Raw genomic sequence first — 18847 nt, 5'->3', positions numbered from 1 at the left:
AGCTGGTGGCTACCATCGTCCCTCCTTTTCGTGTAGCCGCGCACCGCCGTGCTTAAGGTCTTCCGCCGCCGTGTTGTGGTCGCCGCCGGCATTTGCCTTGTGCTCTGTATTGTGGTTGGCCATCGTGCCGCGATGCCTAGAGGCCTCGAGCCCCTTTTCTTTGCAGGTTGGCACCTCCCAATGCAGGGGAGGTGTTGCCCATTTTGCCCGCACTGCTGCCCCCTCTGCGGTCACCATCTGGTGTTGCTCCCATCATCAGTCACCGTCGATAAGCCTCCCACTGCATCTGTCGTAATGCGTAGAAGCCCGACATCTGCTCATCGTCGTGAAACCCCGGCAGAATCCCAACTTTGGTGAGCTCTCCGGCGTCGTGCCGCCGCAAATCGCTCCTCGTCGCCTATTTTTCTACTCCCTCTGCTGCTTTGCCCCGGTAGGTGCACCTGCGCGACGCACGCGCTTGGCTGAGTCATCTCTCCCGCACCGCGTGGCCCAGCCGCCAAAGGCCACGCGCCTAGTGGGTCAGCCTAGCTCCACACCCGCTAAGCCACCCGGCCTAAACCCAAGCGGGCTAGTACTATGCAACCTTGTACTATGCAGCTCAAATCCCAGCCCGGCCCATCCAGGTCTCACCCAGCCCATCTAAGCCTAATTCGGGCCAATCTAGCACTATTCATGTAGGTCCCACCAAATCACTGTTCATGTGGGCCCAGGCTACCGTTCAGTGGACCCCACCTGTCGGTCCCACCTATAAATAGTGCAATTTCGTAATTCCCTGATTTAATTTTAGATTAAATTTTTTGGAAGCCATAACTTCTCAGTTCTAGCTTCTATTTAGGTGATTATTCACTGAAATTCGTCTAAAATTGAGATCTACTCGTCTATCATATTGTGATACCCATTAGGACTCATTTGTCTTTCCATTTGGTGTTAATTGATTCTTCTCTATCGTAGCTAGTTGTTGATCGTAGCTGTAATTGTAGAAGCACACGATTTCTACGAGTTCTACGCGAGAAGTGTCAAGAGCGAGGAGGATCCTGACTACAACCAAGAATTCGAAGAAAACTCTGGAGAAGGAAGGTCCTATCTCCTTGATCATATTAAACCTATGTTTTCAACTAATCTACATGATCAACTAAAACTGGACCTATATCGTATATGCTATGTAATGCGCTTTTACAAACTGCTTGTAGTAGTTAATCATATTAAACATTTGTCATGCTATAAATGTTATCATCTAAAATACATATTGCCTTAGGATTACCTGTTGTTATCTATATTAATAATAGACGACGCCTTGATATCTAGCATGCTTAGGATTAAATACGTCTCCTCGGAGACATCGGTTTTAAAACACCTCTCCTCGAAGATAAGATGATTGTTATCAATGATAACTTATATACCATGAATCCTTGATGGTTGTGAATTCTGTGATGGTTGTGAAATCATTAATGTCATGTGGGATGTAGAGGGTGATGTGTAAAAATGGGTAAAAACTATTTTAGCAGGGGTAGGTGGAGTAGTACTCTGGATGATGATGCTCTTAGGGGCTTGAGTCACCTCTGTGGTGTTCATTGTCAGAAGATACCTGCCTCGGTTATTTAAGGAACAAGTTAATTGCCTCGACATGCTTAGCCATCCTCATGCAACCATGTATCCTGAATGGGTAGGACTTAACTTTTTCTTTCACGGACTGAGTTGAGCATCATACTAAGAGGCTGAGAGCAGCGAGCAATCAAGTGGCTATCTGTCCCTCTATTTGGAGGTTTTTAGAACCGGCATAGGCTTAAAAAGGGGGCTGGCCTTCAATATATGGACGCTAACGCTTGGGGGGTAAATCTCGTAGAAAAAACTGTTAGGAAAGATGATTGAAGTACCTCGATATGATTCGCTCCTCCACTTGCAACAGTTGGAGGCTGAGCATATCACATGGGTACAATGAACAACCTCTGCAGAGTGTAAATCTATTAGAATAGCCATGTTCACGGTCATGGACATGCGAAGCATGACCCTATTTGACTAGACTCTAGGTGTGTGTGTCTTGATAAGTGAGTGTGTGCACTAGATGTCCGTATGATGAGATTCTTGGCTCAATCCGCCAGAAACTGTGTGGTACTATATGTACACCAGTTGTGACGATAGAGACTACGGAGCAAGGTGTAGCCCTTCCTAGGACCAAAAACCCCCAGATAAAGCTTACCTGGTTTTAAACCATTTAAACTGTTTTAAAGACAATAATAGATTATATAATTAAATACCTGCATAAACCGCTTTACACTTAAAACTAAACCGTAAAGCCTTATCCTTGAATTACTCATTTATACATCTATCAACACCCTGAAGTAGTATAGGGCTTGCTGAGTACCTTCCGTACTCACTCTTATTGTCATTCAGATGAGGAAGCAGCCGAAGGCGAAGGCGAGGATGAAGAGTAGTCATAGAAGTCGCACTCGCACCCTAAGATGCTTGTGGCTTAGGCTATTGCTTCCCGCTGAGTTTTGTTTGCCTCTCAGCTAGGTTTGTAATATACAGTATGGGTTGTAACCTTTTGTATTCTATAACCTTAATACTTATGTACAAAGTTTGTCTGTGATACTACAACTATTATACTGTGTGTATTAGCTACTTAATTCAGGGACTGATGCAGGTGGTACAGGAGATCCTCGGTTGGGGTCTTACACCAGCCAGGGGTATAAATAGCTAGAGGCGGAAGGGATTTCGGCTAGCACAAGAGGTAGGGCAAAATCTCCTCCCAACCATTCCATATTTAACAAAACTACCTAATGCATAATTTATTAAATGGGCTCAACCCAAAGTTGCTTATCCAAGACGGACCAGCTAGTTGACTTGACTGCCAGCAGCGACATGTTATGTTTCTTAGATGCTCAATCAGGGTACCATCAAATTAGCATGTTTAGGGAAGATGAAGAAAAGACGGCTTTTGTTACCCCCTTTGGGGTCCTTTGCTATGTAAAAATACCTTTTGGTTTAAAGAACATCGGTGCCATGTACCAGCGATGAATTCAACTCATTCTCCAACCACAACTCGGAAGAAACGTCGAGACATATGTGGATGATATGGTCGTCAAAAGTAGGATTGGGGCAGACCTGGTCGCAGACCTTCAAGAGACTTTCGACAACCTCTGGAAGTACCGCATGAAGCTAAACCTGGAGAAGTGTACATTCGAGTTACCATCAGGGAAGTTGCTCGAATTCCTAGTATCTCATCGAGGAATAGAAGCGAACCCTGAGAAGATTAGGGCCATCGACCAAATGAGATCCCCGACCAGGTTAAAAGAGGTTCAGAAGCTAACAGGATGCATCACTGCTTTAAGCAGGTTCATCTCGAGGCTAGGGGAGAAGGGACTACCACTTTTCAAGCTCTTGAAGAAAAAATGACCACTTACAGTGGACGCCAGAGGCAGAGGCAGCTTTTGGAGAGCTCAAAATGTACCTCTCCTCCCCTCCCGTACTAACCGCGCCTCGACCCGACGAGAAGCTTTTGCTCTATATTTCCTCAACGCCACAGGTCGCTAGCGTAGTACAGGTCGTCGAGCAGGAAGGCCTCCAGCGACCAGTATATTACATCAGTGAGGTCCTTCACGACGCAAATGCTTGGTACCCACAGGCTCAGAAACTGCTATATGCCATTCTAATGGCATCTCGCAAGCTCAGGCACTACTTTCAGGCTCACAGAGTTAAGGTGATTTTCTCATTCCCAATTAAAGAAATTCTACATAATAGAGATGCGACGGGAAGAACATCAAAGTGGGCAGTAGAGCTCGGGGGATTCGAAGTTTGTTTGTGATACTACAATTGTTGTACTGTTTGTATCAGCTACTTAATCCAGGGACTGATACAGGTGGTACAGGAGATCCTCAGTTGGGGTCTTACACCAGCCAGGGGTATAAATAGGTAGAGGGGGAAGGGATTTCGGCCAGCACAAGAGGTAGAGCGAAATCTCCTCCCAACATTTCCATATTTAACAAAACTACCTAATGCATAATTTATTACATGGGCTCAGCCCAAAGATAGGTGGCGTAGCACCCCTTTGATGTCGTTCTCATTTGCTGCTATCTTCTGGTCCTTCATTCTTTAAAAGAATCACATAATTGAGTTCACGTGCATGAGCCTGAGTGATTGGTCCTGGTGTTATGGCAGGAACAGGTGATGTGGGTTGAACTAAAGAAGTGATGTCATCATCATCCTCCCCTTCTTAAATTGAAGTCATCCTCGATGGAATCTGTTCTTCCTCACCTACATAAGGCTTCAAATCTGCAACATTGAAAGTAGAAGAAACACCATATTCTATCGATGGTCAAGTTTATAAGCATTGTCATTTATTTTCTCTAGTCTTGAAAGGGCCATTAGCACGAGGCATTAGTTTGGACTTGCACAAAACAGGAAAACGATTATTTCTTAAGTGTAACCAAACCAAGTCACCAAGTTGAAAAGTAACATGCTTTGTTCCCTTAATAGCAGCAATTTTATTCCTTTCATTCATGTACTCAATGTTCTCTTTGGTTTGCTCATGTATTTTCAATATCAAGTCAACACATTGTTTAGCATCAAAATGTATGATCTCTAAGGATGAAACAGAAACTAAGTCAATTGATGCATGAGGAATGAAACCATATATAATTTGGAAAGGGCACAACTTTATAGTGGGATGTACTGGACGATTATAAGCAAACTTAACATGAGGCAAACATTCTTCTCACATTCTCAAATTCTTCTTTAGAACAACCCTAAGCATGGTAGACAAAGTTCTATTAACCACCTCAGCTTGACCATCAGTTTGTTGATGACAAGTAGTGCTGAACAATAGTATGGACCCCAATTTATTCCACAAACTTCGCCAAAAATTCTTAAGTTAAGATCAAAGAGTTGGGCAGAAAAAGGGGAGAGCTCCTCGTTCCTGGTTCTCCTGTAGCTGGATTCCTCGAAACCACAAGAATCCTTAGAATGAGACCTTTTCTCTTTCAAAACATGGGACTGCAGTCACCTTCGAACGGATATTTTTAGATTCTTTTGGAATAAGACACATACTTTGTCTAGATAGATGATTGCCATCACCAACTAAAGAAAGAACAGATAATAGAACTTATATTCTTACTAACTTTTTCAAGTGAGTAAACAGAATTCCATACTCGATCTCATAGATCCCTATAGAATTCTGTGGAAAGCCATCAATGTTCTCTCTGCTCTGCTGCCCGAAAGACAAATAGATGAGAATTGATTCATTTCACCGATGGCAATGAGTCAAGTCCTTGTATGTCCACCTCTTCTGAACGAACAGCTATCAAGAGCCCCATCACCACTACTTTCACGGCTTGCCGGCGAGCGAGGCCTTCATTTCGTTAGCAGAAGCAGAAAGAACTTAATTGAAAAGGTCAAGCAATTCTATTTGCTCACAATTATGACTAAGAATTTCACATCACGATCTGAAACTATTGTATTGGGTACACCATTCAAGTGAACAAATTCACGAAAGAATAAATCAGCAATATTAGTAGCATCATCGCTCTTATGACATGGTATGAAGTGAGCCATTTTTTAAAATCTATGCACAACTACTCCCTTTCTTGGTTCTAGGTAGTTCTAAGACAAAATTCATCGAATTATCCTCCCAAGGAATGCTAGGAACAAGAAGAGGCATGTACAAACCATGAGGGTTAAGTCGTGACTTAGCTCTTTGACATGTTGGGCAGCGAGCGACAAACCTCTCCACATCTTGTTGCACCTTTGGCCAGAAGAAATGATCAGCAAGAATATCCTCAGTCTTCTTGACACCAAAATGTCCCATGAGTCTGCCTCCATGTGCTTCCTATAACAACAAAAGACGAACAGAGCTAACTGGAATACACAGCTTGTTAGCCCGAGACAAAAAAAAAACCATCATCCTTGAAGAACTTGTTTCACGTTCTTCCATCCTTGCAATTCACAAGCACGTCCTTGAAATCATGGTCAAGAGCATACTGCTCCTTCAGACTTTCTTGCCCAAAAATCTTAAAACCAAGTTGTGAGAGCGAAGTGTATCGGCGAGACAAAGCATCAGCAATGAAATTTTCTTTCCCTTTCTTGTGTTTGATGATGTAAGGAAAGGATTCAATGAATTCCACCCATTTACAATGCCTAAGATTCAAATTTGATTGGTTTCTTATATGCTTCAAAGATTCATGATCAGAATGGATAATGAATTCTCGAGGCCATAAGTAATACTTCCAAGTCTCAAGAGTTCGAACTAAAGCATACAATTTTTTTTGTCATAAGTGGAATAATTCAAACTAGAACCACTCAATTTCTCATTGAAATAAGCTACAAGTTTGCCCTCTTGCAGCAGGACACCACCAACCCAATTTCACTAGCATCACATTCTAGCTCAAACATTTTAGTGAAATCAGGAAGCTGAAGCAAAGGTGCATTAGTCAACTTATCTTTCAAAATCGTGAAAGCCTCATCTTGCATTGGCCCCCAAGAAAAGGTAACACCTTTCTTCATGAGCTCATTCAATGGGCATCGATGGTGCTAAAATCATGAACAAATCTGTGATAGAATCTGGCAAGCCCAAGAAAGCTCCTAACCTGCGTGACCGTGGTAGGAGTCGACCAACTCTAAATTGCATCAATCTTGGCATGGTCCACTTCAATACCCTGCGTTGTAACAACATTGCCAAGAAACAACACACGGTCTGTGCAAAAGCTGCACTTCTTTAGATTACTAAATAAAAGTGCACTACGCAAAGCATCAAAAACAGCACGTAAATGATCAAGATGTTCCTCCAAAGATTTGTTGTAAATCAATATGTCATCAAAATATACCACCACAAATGTGCCAATGAAAGCATGCAAAACTTCGTTCATTAGTCTCATGAAAGTGCTAGGTGCGTTAGTCAACCCAAAAGGCATGACTAACCACTCATATAATCTAAACTTTGTTTTGAAAACTGTTTTCCATTCATCCCCCAATTTCATACAAATTTGGTGGTAGCCACTACGCAAATCAACCTTAGAGAACACAATAGCGCCACTTAGCTCATCAAGCATATCATCTAATCTGGGGATAGGATGAGGATATCGAATTCTAATGTTATAAATGACGCAACAATCAACACACATATGCCATGAACCATCTTTCTTGAGAACTAAAAGGTCAGGAACAGAACAAGGATTAAGAGATTCATGGACATACCCTTTATCAAGTAGCTCTTGCACTTAGCATTGAATTTATTTCGTCTTATCAGGATTGGTGTGATATGGTGCACGGTTGGGCAATGAGGCTCTCGAAGTCAGGTCAACCTGATGTTAAATGTTGTAGAGAGGTGGGAGACCTGCTGGTACGTCCTTTGGAAGATGTCGGAGTATTCCTGCAAGAGGTTAGTGACCGCAGGAGGCAACGAAGAGGGAACATAATCAAATGAAAATAGGACCTATGTGCACATGAGAGCATAGGAAACTGAAGAACTAGCATCCCACTCATCCAAATCAAGTTTAGTAGCTAGTAAAGTAGGACCCTTCAGTTTTATGGCATCGTGTGAAGTGCGAGAGTGTCCTTTCTGTTGTGCAAATTCTTTAGCTACAACTTGATTTTCACTTGGAGCATGCTCTTGATTTTTCTCTCTGCTTGCCCTAGCAAGTTCATCTTTAACAATTTGTTCTGGAGTCATTAGATGCAACACAAGTTTCTTGCCATTAAAGATGAGTGAATATTGATTAATTCAACCATGATGTGCACAATCAATATCATATTGCCAAGGTTGACCTAATAACATGGAGCATGCTTGCATAGGAATAACATCACAATCAACATAATCATGATACTCGCACTGATCGTGTTACCTTCAAATTACCACTTTGATTGAGCCATTGGATGTGGTAGGGGTGGGGATGTGGTCGAGTAGGAAGAGTAAGCTTCTCCACCATTTTTGTACTTGTCAAGTTGTTGTAGCTCCCACCATCTATGATGATGCGAATTGAACTCTCCTTAACGACGCCTTTGGTTTGAAACAAGTTATGGTGTTGATTTTATTCCACTTTCACAATCTAAGTACTGAGTACACGTTGGACTACAATGCTCAAATACTTATCAGCATCGGTAGCAACAACATATTCCTCATGATCAAATGTATCTTCTTGTCCTGCAACATCAGTGGCAAGCATGGAATATGTTTCATCATCCAGATCACTAGCTGAAGAATACTCACCATCCTCACATATAACCAGTACTCTCTTGTTTGGACAATCACATATGACGTGTACATAGCCCTTGCAGCGATGATATTAGATGTCTTTGATTCACCCGGTAGAAGCAAATGAGGTACTCTGTGTCGAACCATGGTGTGTAGGTTTGCTTATTGCAGAAGCTTGTGGTGCTGGAACTGAAGTAGTGGTGAGATGTTTGTTGTTGGAGGGGGCCGGTACAGTCGAAGGAGAAACTGATGCTGTCGCGGTGCTTGGTTTCCAAGAGTTTGAGTGACCTGCAGAAAAACTAGCTCATGTCCTCATTTGTCGTCCCTGCACCTCCTGTTCAGCTTTGCAAGCAAGATGGAATGAGCGAGTAACAGAATTATAATCTTTGTAATCAAGAATGTCTTGGATATCACAATTCAACCCACCAAAAATCGTGCCATAGCTGCATCCTCATTCTCAACTAAACCACAATGCAACATACCAATTTGCAACTCCTAATAGTACTCTTCTACAGAATTGGTATCTTGATGTAAGCGTTGTAATTTATTTATCATATCATGAGCATAGTATGAGGGAACAAATATATGTCTCATGAGCAATTTTAAAGCTTCCCAAGTTGTGGGAATGTTATTGGGATGCTTATGGGAATGTTCTCTCCACCAAACAAATGCAAAATCCGTAAACTCAGTAGTAGCAGCCCTAACTTGGTTATTTACAGGAAAAGCATGGCATGCAAACTTTTGATCAACAGCTAGTTCCCAATCAAGATAACCATTCGGGTCATATTTGCCATTGAACGTAGGTATAGTGAATTTAACCTTAGCAAAAGAGTCATCTTGATTACATATCTCACATAGATGCTAGTGGCGGTGCATACCTCATTGATTAAAATGCAGCCGATGATGATTTCAAGCAGTGTTGTGGTTGGGCAACCTCTTTCATAATCAGTATCACCTACTTAATCATTGTCACCTTGTTCTCCTATCTCACTATGGGCAGCTTGGGCTTGTACAACAGTAGCAAGTGTCCGTGACAGGTCGTCAAGGCATACCACAATGTTTGCTAGCTTCGTGTTGGTGGTATCTTGAGCATTCATCATTTTAGTGAGAGTTGCACCGGTCTCAATCTAGGCGCCCTCAAGTTGAGCAAGGCACTCATTTGTTGTCCTAACATACTCCTCAAGTCCTTCTGTTTGCAGCTTCACTTGGCGCTCAAAATGTTGTATGATGCCTCGAGTACGAGGAGAATGTGGTGAACGATGTTCAGAATGCTTCGTAGATCATGTCATGGTTAGGAAGAAGGAAAAAGAAAAACAAAAAACACAAGTATATGTCCTGCAAACTAATGGGATGTGGTTGTATCAAATCACACACTCTCAAGCCGTTATTGAACCCTTACCAATTCTTACCAAGCCAAAATGGGTGATCTACAACCAGCGGTGTCAACCAATGGAGATTGGATGGAGCGATTGCCAGGTGACACAAGCATGTTCGTTGTAGAATGGTGTATCTAGGAAGGTTCAAGTATAGTAGCAAGGATTAGCACAATCAATTCAGAAAATACAAAGTTGAATAAGTGTTCAAAATACCAATCCAAGTTGCTGATCCAATCAAGGTGAGAAATGTATCAGTATGTTTGTGCAAAGAATAATGTGACTTGATGCAAGAAACGAAAAAATCTCACACCAAGTACTAGGAGAGACGCTAGCCGACTACTCAAAGCTGACGTTAGGGGTATAGAAACGTTCACACGATGTGGAGCACACGCATACAAGAATGAAGTGCGATGCGAACAGCCCCTAGCTTGAGTAGTATACAACAGCTAGTCTCAAGCAATGACACGATAATTTTTTTGCGTATGCGACTAGGGGTAAAAAGGTAATTAAAAGATTCTCTCTCTCTCTCTCTCTCTCTCTCTCTCTCTCTCTCTCTCTCTCTCTGAACAAGGGAACCTCGGATCACAATATGGCTGGGTTCCTTCCTTTCTATTTTTGTGGATTGGAATCCCTGGAATTGGCTGTTTCCTTCTTTGGTTGAGATACCAAAGGAAAACACAACAGCGGTTTGACACTTTTCTTTTTATTATTTCCAACGAGGGAAGGCTTTTCCTTCTATATTGTTTTTGGTTTTGTCACCCTCTTGCCTTTTTCTATGATGTGTTGGATTTCTTTTTGCAAACCGAAAGATGTGCAAATCGGTTCTTTCATTTCTCTAGTTTATGGCTTGCCTTTTCGGAATTGAAAGGATCTGATCGAAAGAACAAAAATATGTATGTCTCAATTTTTCAGAATTGGATGGTGTAGGTATAGCAAGGAAACAAGGGGGTCTGTGTTGCCAAAAGATTGATACAAGGCGGCTAGGCAACCAACAACTCAAAATGATAAAGCAACACAAATTTAACAAAGCAACAACTGAAAAGAAAATGCAAGGCGCAAAGAGTTTTGACAGGAAGGTCTAACCTTTGTTTTTGTGGCTTTTTCAGTGGACAATAGGAAAGACAAACTTAACTACAAAAGTTGAAAAATTCTTACCGAGCAACCTGAAAATCTGATACCACTTGATAGGGTCGGGCATCCCGATCTTTCGATGAGATGGTAACTATCGATCTGGTGGAGGTGACTCTCGCGATCCGACTACGAACGAGTTGGTCGTGGGCGCCTTAGCAATCGCAGAACCAACTCCAAATGGTTATTGACCTTGCTGGATAACAAGATCAACCTGAATACGAGGTTCAATTCCTGCGAGCAATCGAAGAACTAGCAAGAATAAGATATAGGCAAACTGAAATGGCGAAATAACAATCTTGTTCAACACAGAGGTGGGAGTCTCAAAGGTTGTCTTGCATGTGGTCGTCCGACACAACTGAAGAACAGTGTTTGCACAATAGCTAAACTTACACAAAGAAAACCCGGTGCGTGAAGGAGTCCAGCCAGGGGTATAAATAGGTAGAGGGGAAAGGGATTTCGGCCAGCACTAGAGGTAGGGTGAAATCTCATCCCAACCTTTCCATATTTAATGAAACTACCTAAATGCAGAATTTATTACATGGGCCCAGCCTAAAGATAGATGGCGCAGCACTCCATTGATGTCATTCTCATTTGCTACTATCTTCTAATCCTTCATTCTTTAAAAGAATCACATAATTGAGTTCATATGCACGAGCTCGAGTGATTAGTCCTGGTATTATGGCAGCAACAAGTGATGTGGGTTGAACTAAAGAAGTGATGTTGTTAGCTGTGGCCACAGCCTTCCTAAGGCATGTTGTATTGGGTGATCTCTGTATCTTGCCCTCTAGCATGCCTGATCTGGGTGGGGTCAAGGTGGATCTGCCACTCATCTTGTAGCCATTTTCTGGTAGCATCTGGCCTGCATTTGCCGCCTCTGTTGAGTAGCCTTGACCCATTGCTTTCCCAACCTCTTTTCGTTTCTGCACACATTAAGAGTTGTGTTTGAGAAGGGTGAGCTGGTACTTCCTGAAGCCAAATTGTGTTCATTTGTTGGTCTTCCGCGCCTCGCCCTGAGCAGTATAATTTGATTTTGCTGGATTGATATAGTTTTCACAGTTCAACTTCTTATTCTTTTTCTTAATCCTCTAGGCTCTACTGGTTGTTTGGATCATGACTTTTGCCAATTAGTTATTCTAAAATATTTTTTGGGTTAGTTTTAGTCAAACATGAATTAAAAAATCTTATCTGGTTATGATATAATTTAGTGAATGCGCTGTTTGGAAAAACTAGTTGTGTGACAAAACAAGTGAAGCAGTTTTCATAAAACCCGCTTTTGAGTTTTGGGGAAACTGGTTTTTGTAATCCAAGTTTTACACCAATTTAACAAAACAACGTTTGAGGTGGTTAGGCTTTAATACCAATTTAACAGAATCTGATTTTGTTTAAGTTCGAGACCCAGACAACCCAATAAATATGTTGCTTATTTTGGTGTGCAATTCCGATTTTTTTTACGTGGTATTCGTTGCTGGTTCTTCCTCTCTCAAGCTGATTTGGTATATTTTGGCCAAGATTTTTGTTGTGTTCTTAGGGCTTGATTCCGCTGATCTTTCTCATATTCAAAGATCATGTGATGCATCATTTCTACTTGGAGGGGTGTCTGGACTTCTTGGTCTTTCGTGATTTCATATTGCTACTTACCTGTAGATGCCGAAGGGAAGCTGACATGCTGCTGCTACACCTAGGTAGAAGTTTGTCTACATTTGATCCATTCTAGTTTACTAAATCCACTGGTAAAATTTTTGGATTTGTAAGATGTGTCAACAATAGTTTTTCCATTGTTGTGTGCAGATTACATAGTTTTGCCATTGTTGTGTGCAGGTGATGATGAACATAAGAGGAAGAGATTGATGGATTGGATCGTCAACAATACTTTCAATCATGTTCAGTATTATGATGGAGTGCCTCAGGTAATTTTCAGCTGTGAAGAAATGTTCTCCGCAGCGGGACTTGAACCTCATCATATGAATAGTGCGGCTGGGAGCTCCCTATTAATACGAATACGTGTACATTCTTGTAATTTAACTGAACATAAATAAGGGTATCGTCGCACTGATCCAATATTTATGCGCGCATACTTTTGTATTACTTGCAGATAGATCCAGATTTGCTTACACTGAATCATACTCACTCTCTCGCTCACTTGTATATTTGCAAGGCGAAATGAATACACTAGCAAAAAAGAAGGCTTGTGCTCCCTCTACCCTTCTGATCATGTACCAACTAGTTGAGAGGTAGAGTCTAGAGAAAATCATCCATGCGCTATTCATGTGTTGTGAGATCAGGACCGGCATTCAACGCTGTCACATCCTAGCTCCACAGTATTGTACACAGTTTAGTTTGTTCACAGGCGCATGCAAGACACGCCAGGCTGGGAATACAAATGCTTCATGTGGCCGAAGAGATTCTGATTTGGATCAACACAACAGGCTGACACCCTCGCAACAGGTCACGCATGCCCGTGCTCCTCTAGGTACCGGCGCCACCAAACTAAAGGAAAGTAACACTTGATGAATCAGCCGGTGAAGTGACAAAGAAGCAGAAAATGCACGAGAGAGAAATTACCCCCTCGACTTGTGCCCATGGCAGTAGTGGTGGTGCAAGCCGGCATCTCCAAGTGTCGCCGTCCTCATAAAACAACCTCGCTTTTTGCATGGAAACCCTGGGGTTGTATGAAACCTGAAGCAGTGGTCCTCCATCTGTTGAGAAATGTAAATTAAGCATATAAGATAAGTATATAGGATAAGAACGAGGAATTAAGAGCTACCTTTGCCTTCAACACTCTAGCAATCTTCCCTTTCCTAAAGTAACAAATGTGGCACACTTCAATGTCCTTCTTGCCCTCTAATGCTTCTTCTCGCTTGCAACAGAATTTGGCGTAGGCAAATGCCACTTCATCCACTTCATGAGCCTTTTCCTCCTTAAAAAGTAGCCCTGCTAATAAATATCGACAAGCATGGCAATTGGATAGATACATACAAATCAGAATACGTAATATCACAAAAAAAAAAGAGTTACCAGATTACAAATCAAAATAGGCAAATACCCTTCTTGAGAATCGCAACAAAACAATGCCAAGTAGCAAGACAATAGACGTAAGTTGCCAGTAAAACTACGAAAAAGTCAAAACGATAGAAGAATGTCTTAGATCAAGAATTACAAATACAGTAATAACAAGTAGCGATACAACCAATAAAATTATCACTAAAGCTATGAAAAAATCTAGATAACTAAATTGTATCAATAACAATTGGAAAGCTAATTAAAAAAAAATATGTTGACTTGCATAGCATAGATGAGCTAAAAAGATCGAAACATAGATACAGTGAAAAACATCTACTAAAACTATACACAGAAAATAAGACTAAACCTAAACATTAATACGACAGAGAGCAGCGAAGGCAAGGTAACAACGAGCCGATGGCACCACAAAGCAGGGATCCATGGAGAACAATCCACCGTAGCTTTGGGCAGATCGAGGTCCCCCGGACGGAGGCGGCCTCGGATCGTGGATTCGTGGTCACCCGACCCAGTAGCTGCGGAGCCGTGGCAAGAGAAACCCGGCAGCAGCGTGAAGAGATCCAACGGCCGGATGAACAGTAACACTATGTCAGCACACTGATGGATGACCTCAGCAACAGTGCTGCATGGTTAGTGGGATCCTTTTGTTTCTGGACCGAATCTTCTATGGCCACGTATCCTATAGTAGCTCGTGTGGATCTAGATATGAGCCCGAGTTTTTTTTTTATTTGAGCCCAGATATGAGCCCGAGTAGATAACCCCGGCTGTCCCCATGAAGCACGCAACAGCAACTCGACGGTGACTAGCCGGATCAGCACGCACAGCACAAAACAGACGCATGCGCGGCAACAGTTCGATGGCAACAATATGCAGCGCGTCACCGATAGCAAAGAGATACAACATCCACGACAACCATCAGAACGCACCGGCAGACTGCAGCGCGGCACGACCACAACAAGCTTGTTCTTCCTTTCCTTCCCAGGCGAGGGTAGGGGATCCGCCCGCTCCCGACCTGATCCGGCGGACGGGTGGTCGAAGCCCGTGCGCGTTGGGTGGGCCGCACGAGCGGATGAAGTGGCACGGAGGCGGGCAACGTGACCCGATGCAAAGACAACGGCGAGGATCGGCCGCGGCAAGCCAACGGAGGAGGAGAAGCCGGCAACGGAAGGGAGCAAGCGTGACCGAGCGCCCTAACGGTGGATCCGGTCAAGGGCAACGCGGGGGAGGCGGACGGGCGGATGGGGCTGGACGGCGGAGCCGCAGGAGCGGCGAGTGGCGAGCAGAGGTGGGCGGGAGGGCTATAAGAGACAGATCTAGATGGATAGTGACAAGCGTGAAAGTTGCAACACGTAAAATTCTAACCATAATTTGTATTTAATAGTAGCCTTTAGAGATAATATTTTGAGTACATGAGAAATATAGGTAGTAACCTAATATATATATATATAATGAATAAAACTCTATATTCTAACCAATGGCAACCTCCTAAAACAGGGCATGCAGTACTAGGTAGCACTGGAAACACAAACAACACATGATTTGCACGCAATGCTAATGACATTCGAAGTATGTGATTGCAAAGCACAACTATATATCGAGCATATATACTGTGCGTGCCAAAGTCTATGCGCTACTCAAGCAGGAATCAGCTATATGATATCTTAATTGCAGCCGCACAAGATGAAAACTAACTAGCACAGTAGCATTTGTAGAAATGTAGGCATGCATTACCTGTGGCGACGCAGGGTGGCAGGTCCCAAGCGAGGACGTAGCGGCAGGAGGCCGTCGTCGGGCATGCCGTTGTCACCAATTCATACGTCTCCAACTCCACGACTGTGTGCAGGGGCATGTTGACGCCGAAGAGATGGTGATCCAGCGAGAAGTAGACCAGATTGGGATTCGACGGGCACACGACCGCGAGCACGGGGACCTTCTCTGGCAGCCCAGTGAGGTGGTAGCTGTCGTCGTTCCAGATCTCCGCGAAGCTCATCTCGTACGCCACTTCCCACCTCCCAGTCCTGCCGCCGAGAGCGGGGGTCCACGTCCACATGAAAACCGTCGCTGCTTCGCCGACGTCGTCGACCTCAGGGGTGACCTCCACGTACCGCAGCTCGTTCTGGCTCACCGTGATGCAGCGGTGGTCATGGATGTCCGGCCCGGCCATGTCGAGATCCCGGCCCTGCGGGAGGCCGTGGAAGAGCAGCTCGGGGTCCGCGACGAAGGGGTCGCAGCTGAGGATCCCCCACGAGAGGTCGAACCACCAGAACTTGTGGTCGAGGGAGACCACCCCTGCGGGAACCCACTCCCGGTCCTGCGCGTCCAAGGGGCACCGCAGGTCCGTCTCGAACCACTGGTCGCGGCCGGATTGGAAGCGGAGGAGCTTGGCGCGATCGCTGCCCTTGTCGACCTGGAGGTCGGCGATCATGTAGCCGCGCCCGAGATCGTAGGGGACGAGGCCGATGCTCTGGATATTTCGGATAGCGGGCATGGAGACGGGGCGGTCGGAGACGCGCTCGGCGGAGGCCGTGATCTCGCCCGCGGCCATGCGGAAGCGGCGCGACAGGACGAGGTAGCTCTCGTGGGGGTTGACGCCGAAGTGCGCGCCACAGAAGGGCTTGGCGGAGAAGTGCACCAGGAGGCACTCGGGGCCGGCGGCGAGGATGTAGGGGTACGTGTCGGGGCGCTCGCGGTCGGGGTGAGCGCTCCGGGCCGCGGTGAGGACGGTGACCCGCGGCGGCAGCGCGACCGGGACGAAGAAGTCGGCGTTGGCGTCGTGCCCCGCCTCCGCGTCGTCGGTGGCGACGCGGGGGATGCGGCCAAGGATCACCCACGGCTCCGCCATTGGGGTTTGGTGCTTCGCTTCGGGCAGCGAGAGAGCGCGGCAGCGCGCGCGCGTAGTGGAGAGGGGTGGATCGGTGCTCGCCGAGGGCGGTTCGATTTTGGTGGCGGTGCAGGGACAGGATGGTAAATTGGTAATAAATGCAACGGACGATGGGGTTGGGCTTGCGGCCGAAGATTCCTTCCGTTTCGAGCCCTCCACTTCCGGGCCGTGAGATGGCGGATGAACCATTGCCGAGGTCTCATTAGAGGTTTATCTTTTAGTTGTTTTTGAGATAGATTATTTGCGTAACCTCAGGGTACATACGTATGCATGTTAATAAGATATGTGTGCTCACACACACTGAGGGTTTAGGGTCTTTCAATGTATCTAGCGTGTGATTAGGATACGTAAATATAGTGTGTGTGAGTCGTGTACGTTTTCTGTTGTATCTTAGATTAAAAAAAACTATAGATAAACTAATTTTCAACTAACTGAAAAAAGAGAGATACAAATCAGATGGTCCAAAACTAATTTTCAACCTCTCGATTGTCTTCTTCAGCAGTCGCTCCCTCACCTTGCTCCCCCGCCCGCTAGCACTCAAATCCACCCCTATCGTCCTCCACTTCGCTAACCACTCTATTTTTAAGCTCCTCCGCTATTGACCCCGCCACCGATGTTCCTCCTCCACCCTGCCCATGACCTCTCCTCTATGCCTGCAAGCCACACTAAGCCCTAGGACCCTAACCACTCGTCGTACGACTCTATAGCAACCATCAACTGATGTTGGATGCAATTTTAGTCGACTGAAGTATACAAAATTTGTTCAACTATTGTCAAGTCTAATTTTCCTCCTCGAACTCGAAACCAGACATTGAACACCATCAACTACTGAAACAGGCAAAATACCCCCTTAAGCTAATGCTAAGGTGGTTTTGTTTTAAGTGGCGCTGATGTGGTGATGGTATTGAAAAGAAAGGTGGTTTTGCACATGTGTTGGTGTGCTTCCCGCACGGGACACACGCCCAGGCGATGCTAAAGCACTCGCCACTCTATTACAATCTCTAGGCTTAAACTGAAAACGAATACTATGATAATTCGAATATAACTGAATCTTTAGCTCGCATATAAGTCCAAGTTGTGATCTATCAAACTTAGACAAGAATGTAAAGAGGTTACCGGATGAAAGAAAGCTATCTGTATGTTTCTAGGGATCCCATATACAAGAAAAATTTATCTTCCGGAACCAAAAGGAAGACTCCAGAGAACAATACCCCTCCTTATATATACAGTGTCTGAAGACCCTATGAAAAGGGGGAAAAAGTGGCATAACTCTCTCTACAAACCAAAAGATGCTACAAGCTGAGCAAGTAAATCACCGACTAGAATACATCTATCTAGATTAGTTACGCACCTCTTTTAACAAGCTCAAAGTAATACAGAACAAATATGACGTAGAGTTGTTATCCTAATAGATGTTTGAACTTATATAAAAACCCTATGTGTGTTTCTATGATTCGTCTATTTGAAGCATTCTTTATACATTCTATAAATTTGTAAGATCAGTTATTCACCCATCGTCGACGGGCTCAGGTTGCGGCAGTAGAATAATTTTAAAAAACTATTCCATCACATAAGAAAAATATTAGTGAATTATTCCAGATTTTTTTAGAATTTATTTGATGTCCTAACAATTGCGAGAAGTTATAAAAATAGATTTTTTTAGAATTTTAGTTTAAATTCTAAAAGTTATAACAATTGCAGCCCTCTCAGAGGGCGGTAGATGTCTATTATTGTAAATCTTTTTATCCGGAGTCTATTCATTTAATTATTTAAGTTAAAAATGTAAAAAAAAAACTCTGCTTGGTTGGTTGTGTTTGTTCCTCGGCTAGATGTTATGGCCCAGAGTAGGGCCCATATCTGTTTTGGTCCGTCAATTATACCTTTTTGGCATTAGCAAAAATTAGCCACCTCCCTCCATTTTCAAATACTTGTCAATTTGACTACTTTATTTGTTTGCAAATATTTGGCACTCCATGTTTTCCAAAGCATAATTTCATTTTTTTTTCTTCTAAAATATCTTCCAACCCACACCCTCCGTCTTTCATGTTTGTCTTCAATAAAAAATGATTAATCCAGCTTACTCAAGAATACTCTAGAAACGATAAGAAGACAAGAGTTAGTCATGACGGGTATTTTGGTCATGTTTGAAAAGTTAGTGATCACCTTGGTAACCGTGTTTAGTCAAATTTGATAAGTATTCAAATATGGATGGAGGTAGTTCATATTTCATACAACAACCGGGACAGAGACCAATCC

General features: G+C 43.8%; 1 protein-coding gene across 1 annotated transcript; it reads right to left on the bottom strand.

Moving 5' to 3' along the window:
* Positions 1 to 15397: 15397 nt before the first annotated feature.
* On the bottom strand, positions 15398 to 16552 carry LOC133901043 (uncharacterized). Its single transcript, XM_062342336.1, has one exon. It carries the CDS (start codon positions 16550 to 16552, stop codon positions 15398 to 15400), a length of 1155 nt encoding a protein of 384 aa, XP_062198320.1.
* Positions 16553 to 18847: the final 2295 nt, after the last annotated feature.

This window comes from Phragmites australis, chromosome 19 (assembly GCF_958298935.1).
Source record: "Phragmites australis chromosome 19, lpPhrAust1.1, whole genome shotgun sequence".
Taxonomy (NCBI): Eukaryota; Viridiplantae; Streptophyta; class Magnoliopsida; order Poales; family Poaceae; genus Phragmites; species Phragmites australis.
The sequence above is the reverse complement of the archived record's forward strand: the minus strand, read 5'-3'. Positions and strand labels throughout refer to the sequence as shown.

Bases quoted from the DNA above. Each gene is read 5' to 3' on its own strand.
- LOC133901043 (XM_062342336.1), bottom strand. From the start codon at position 16,552: ATGGCGGAGCCGTGGGTGATCCTTGGCCGCATCCCCCGCGTCGCCACC.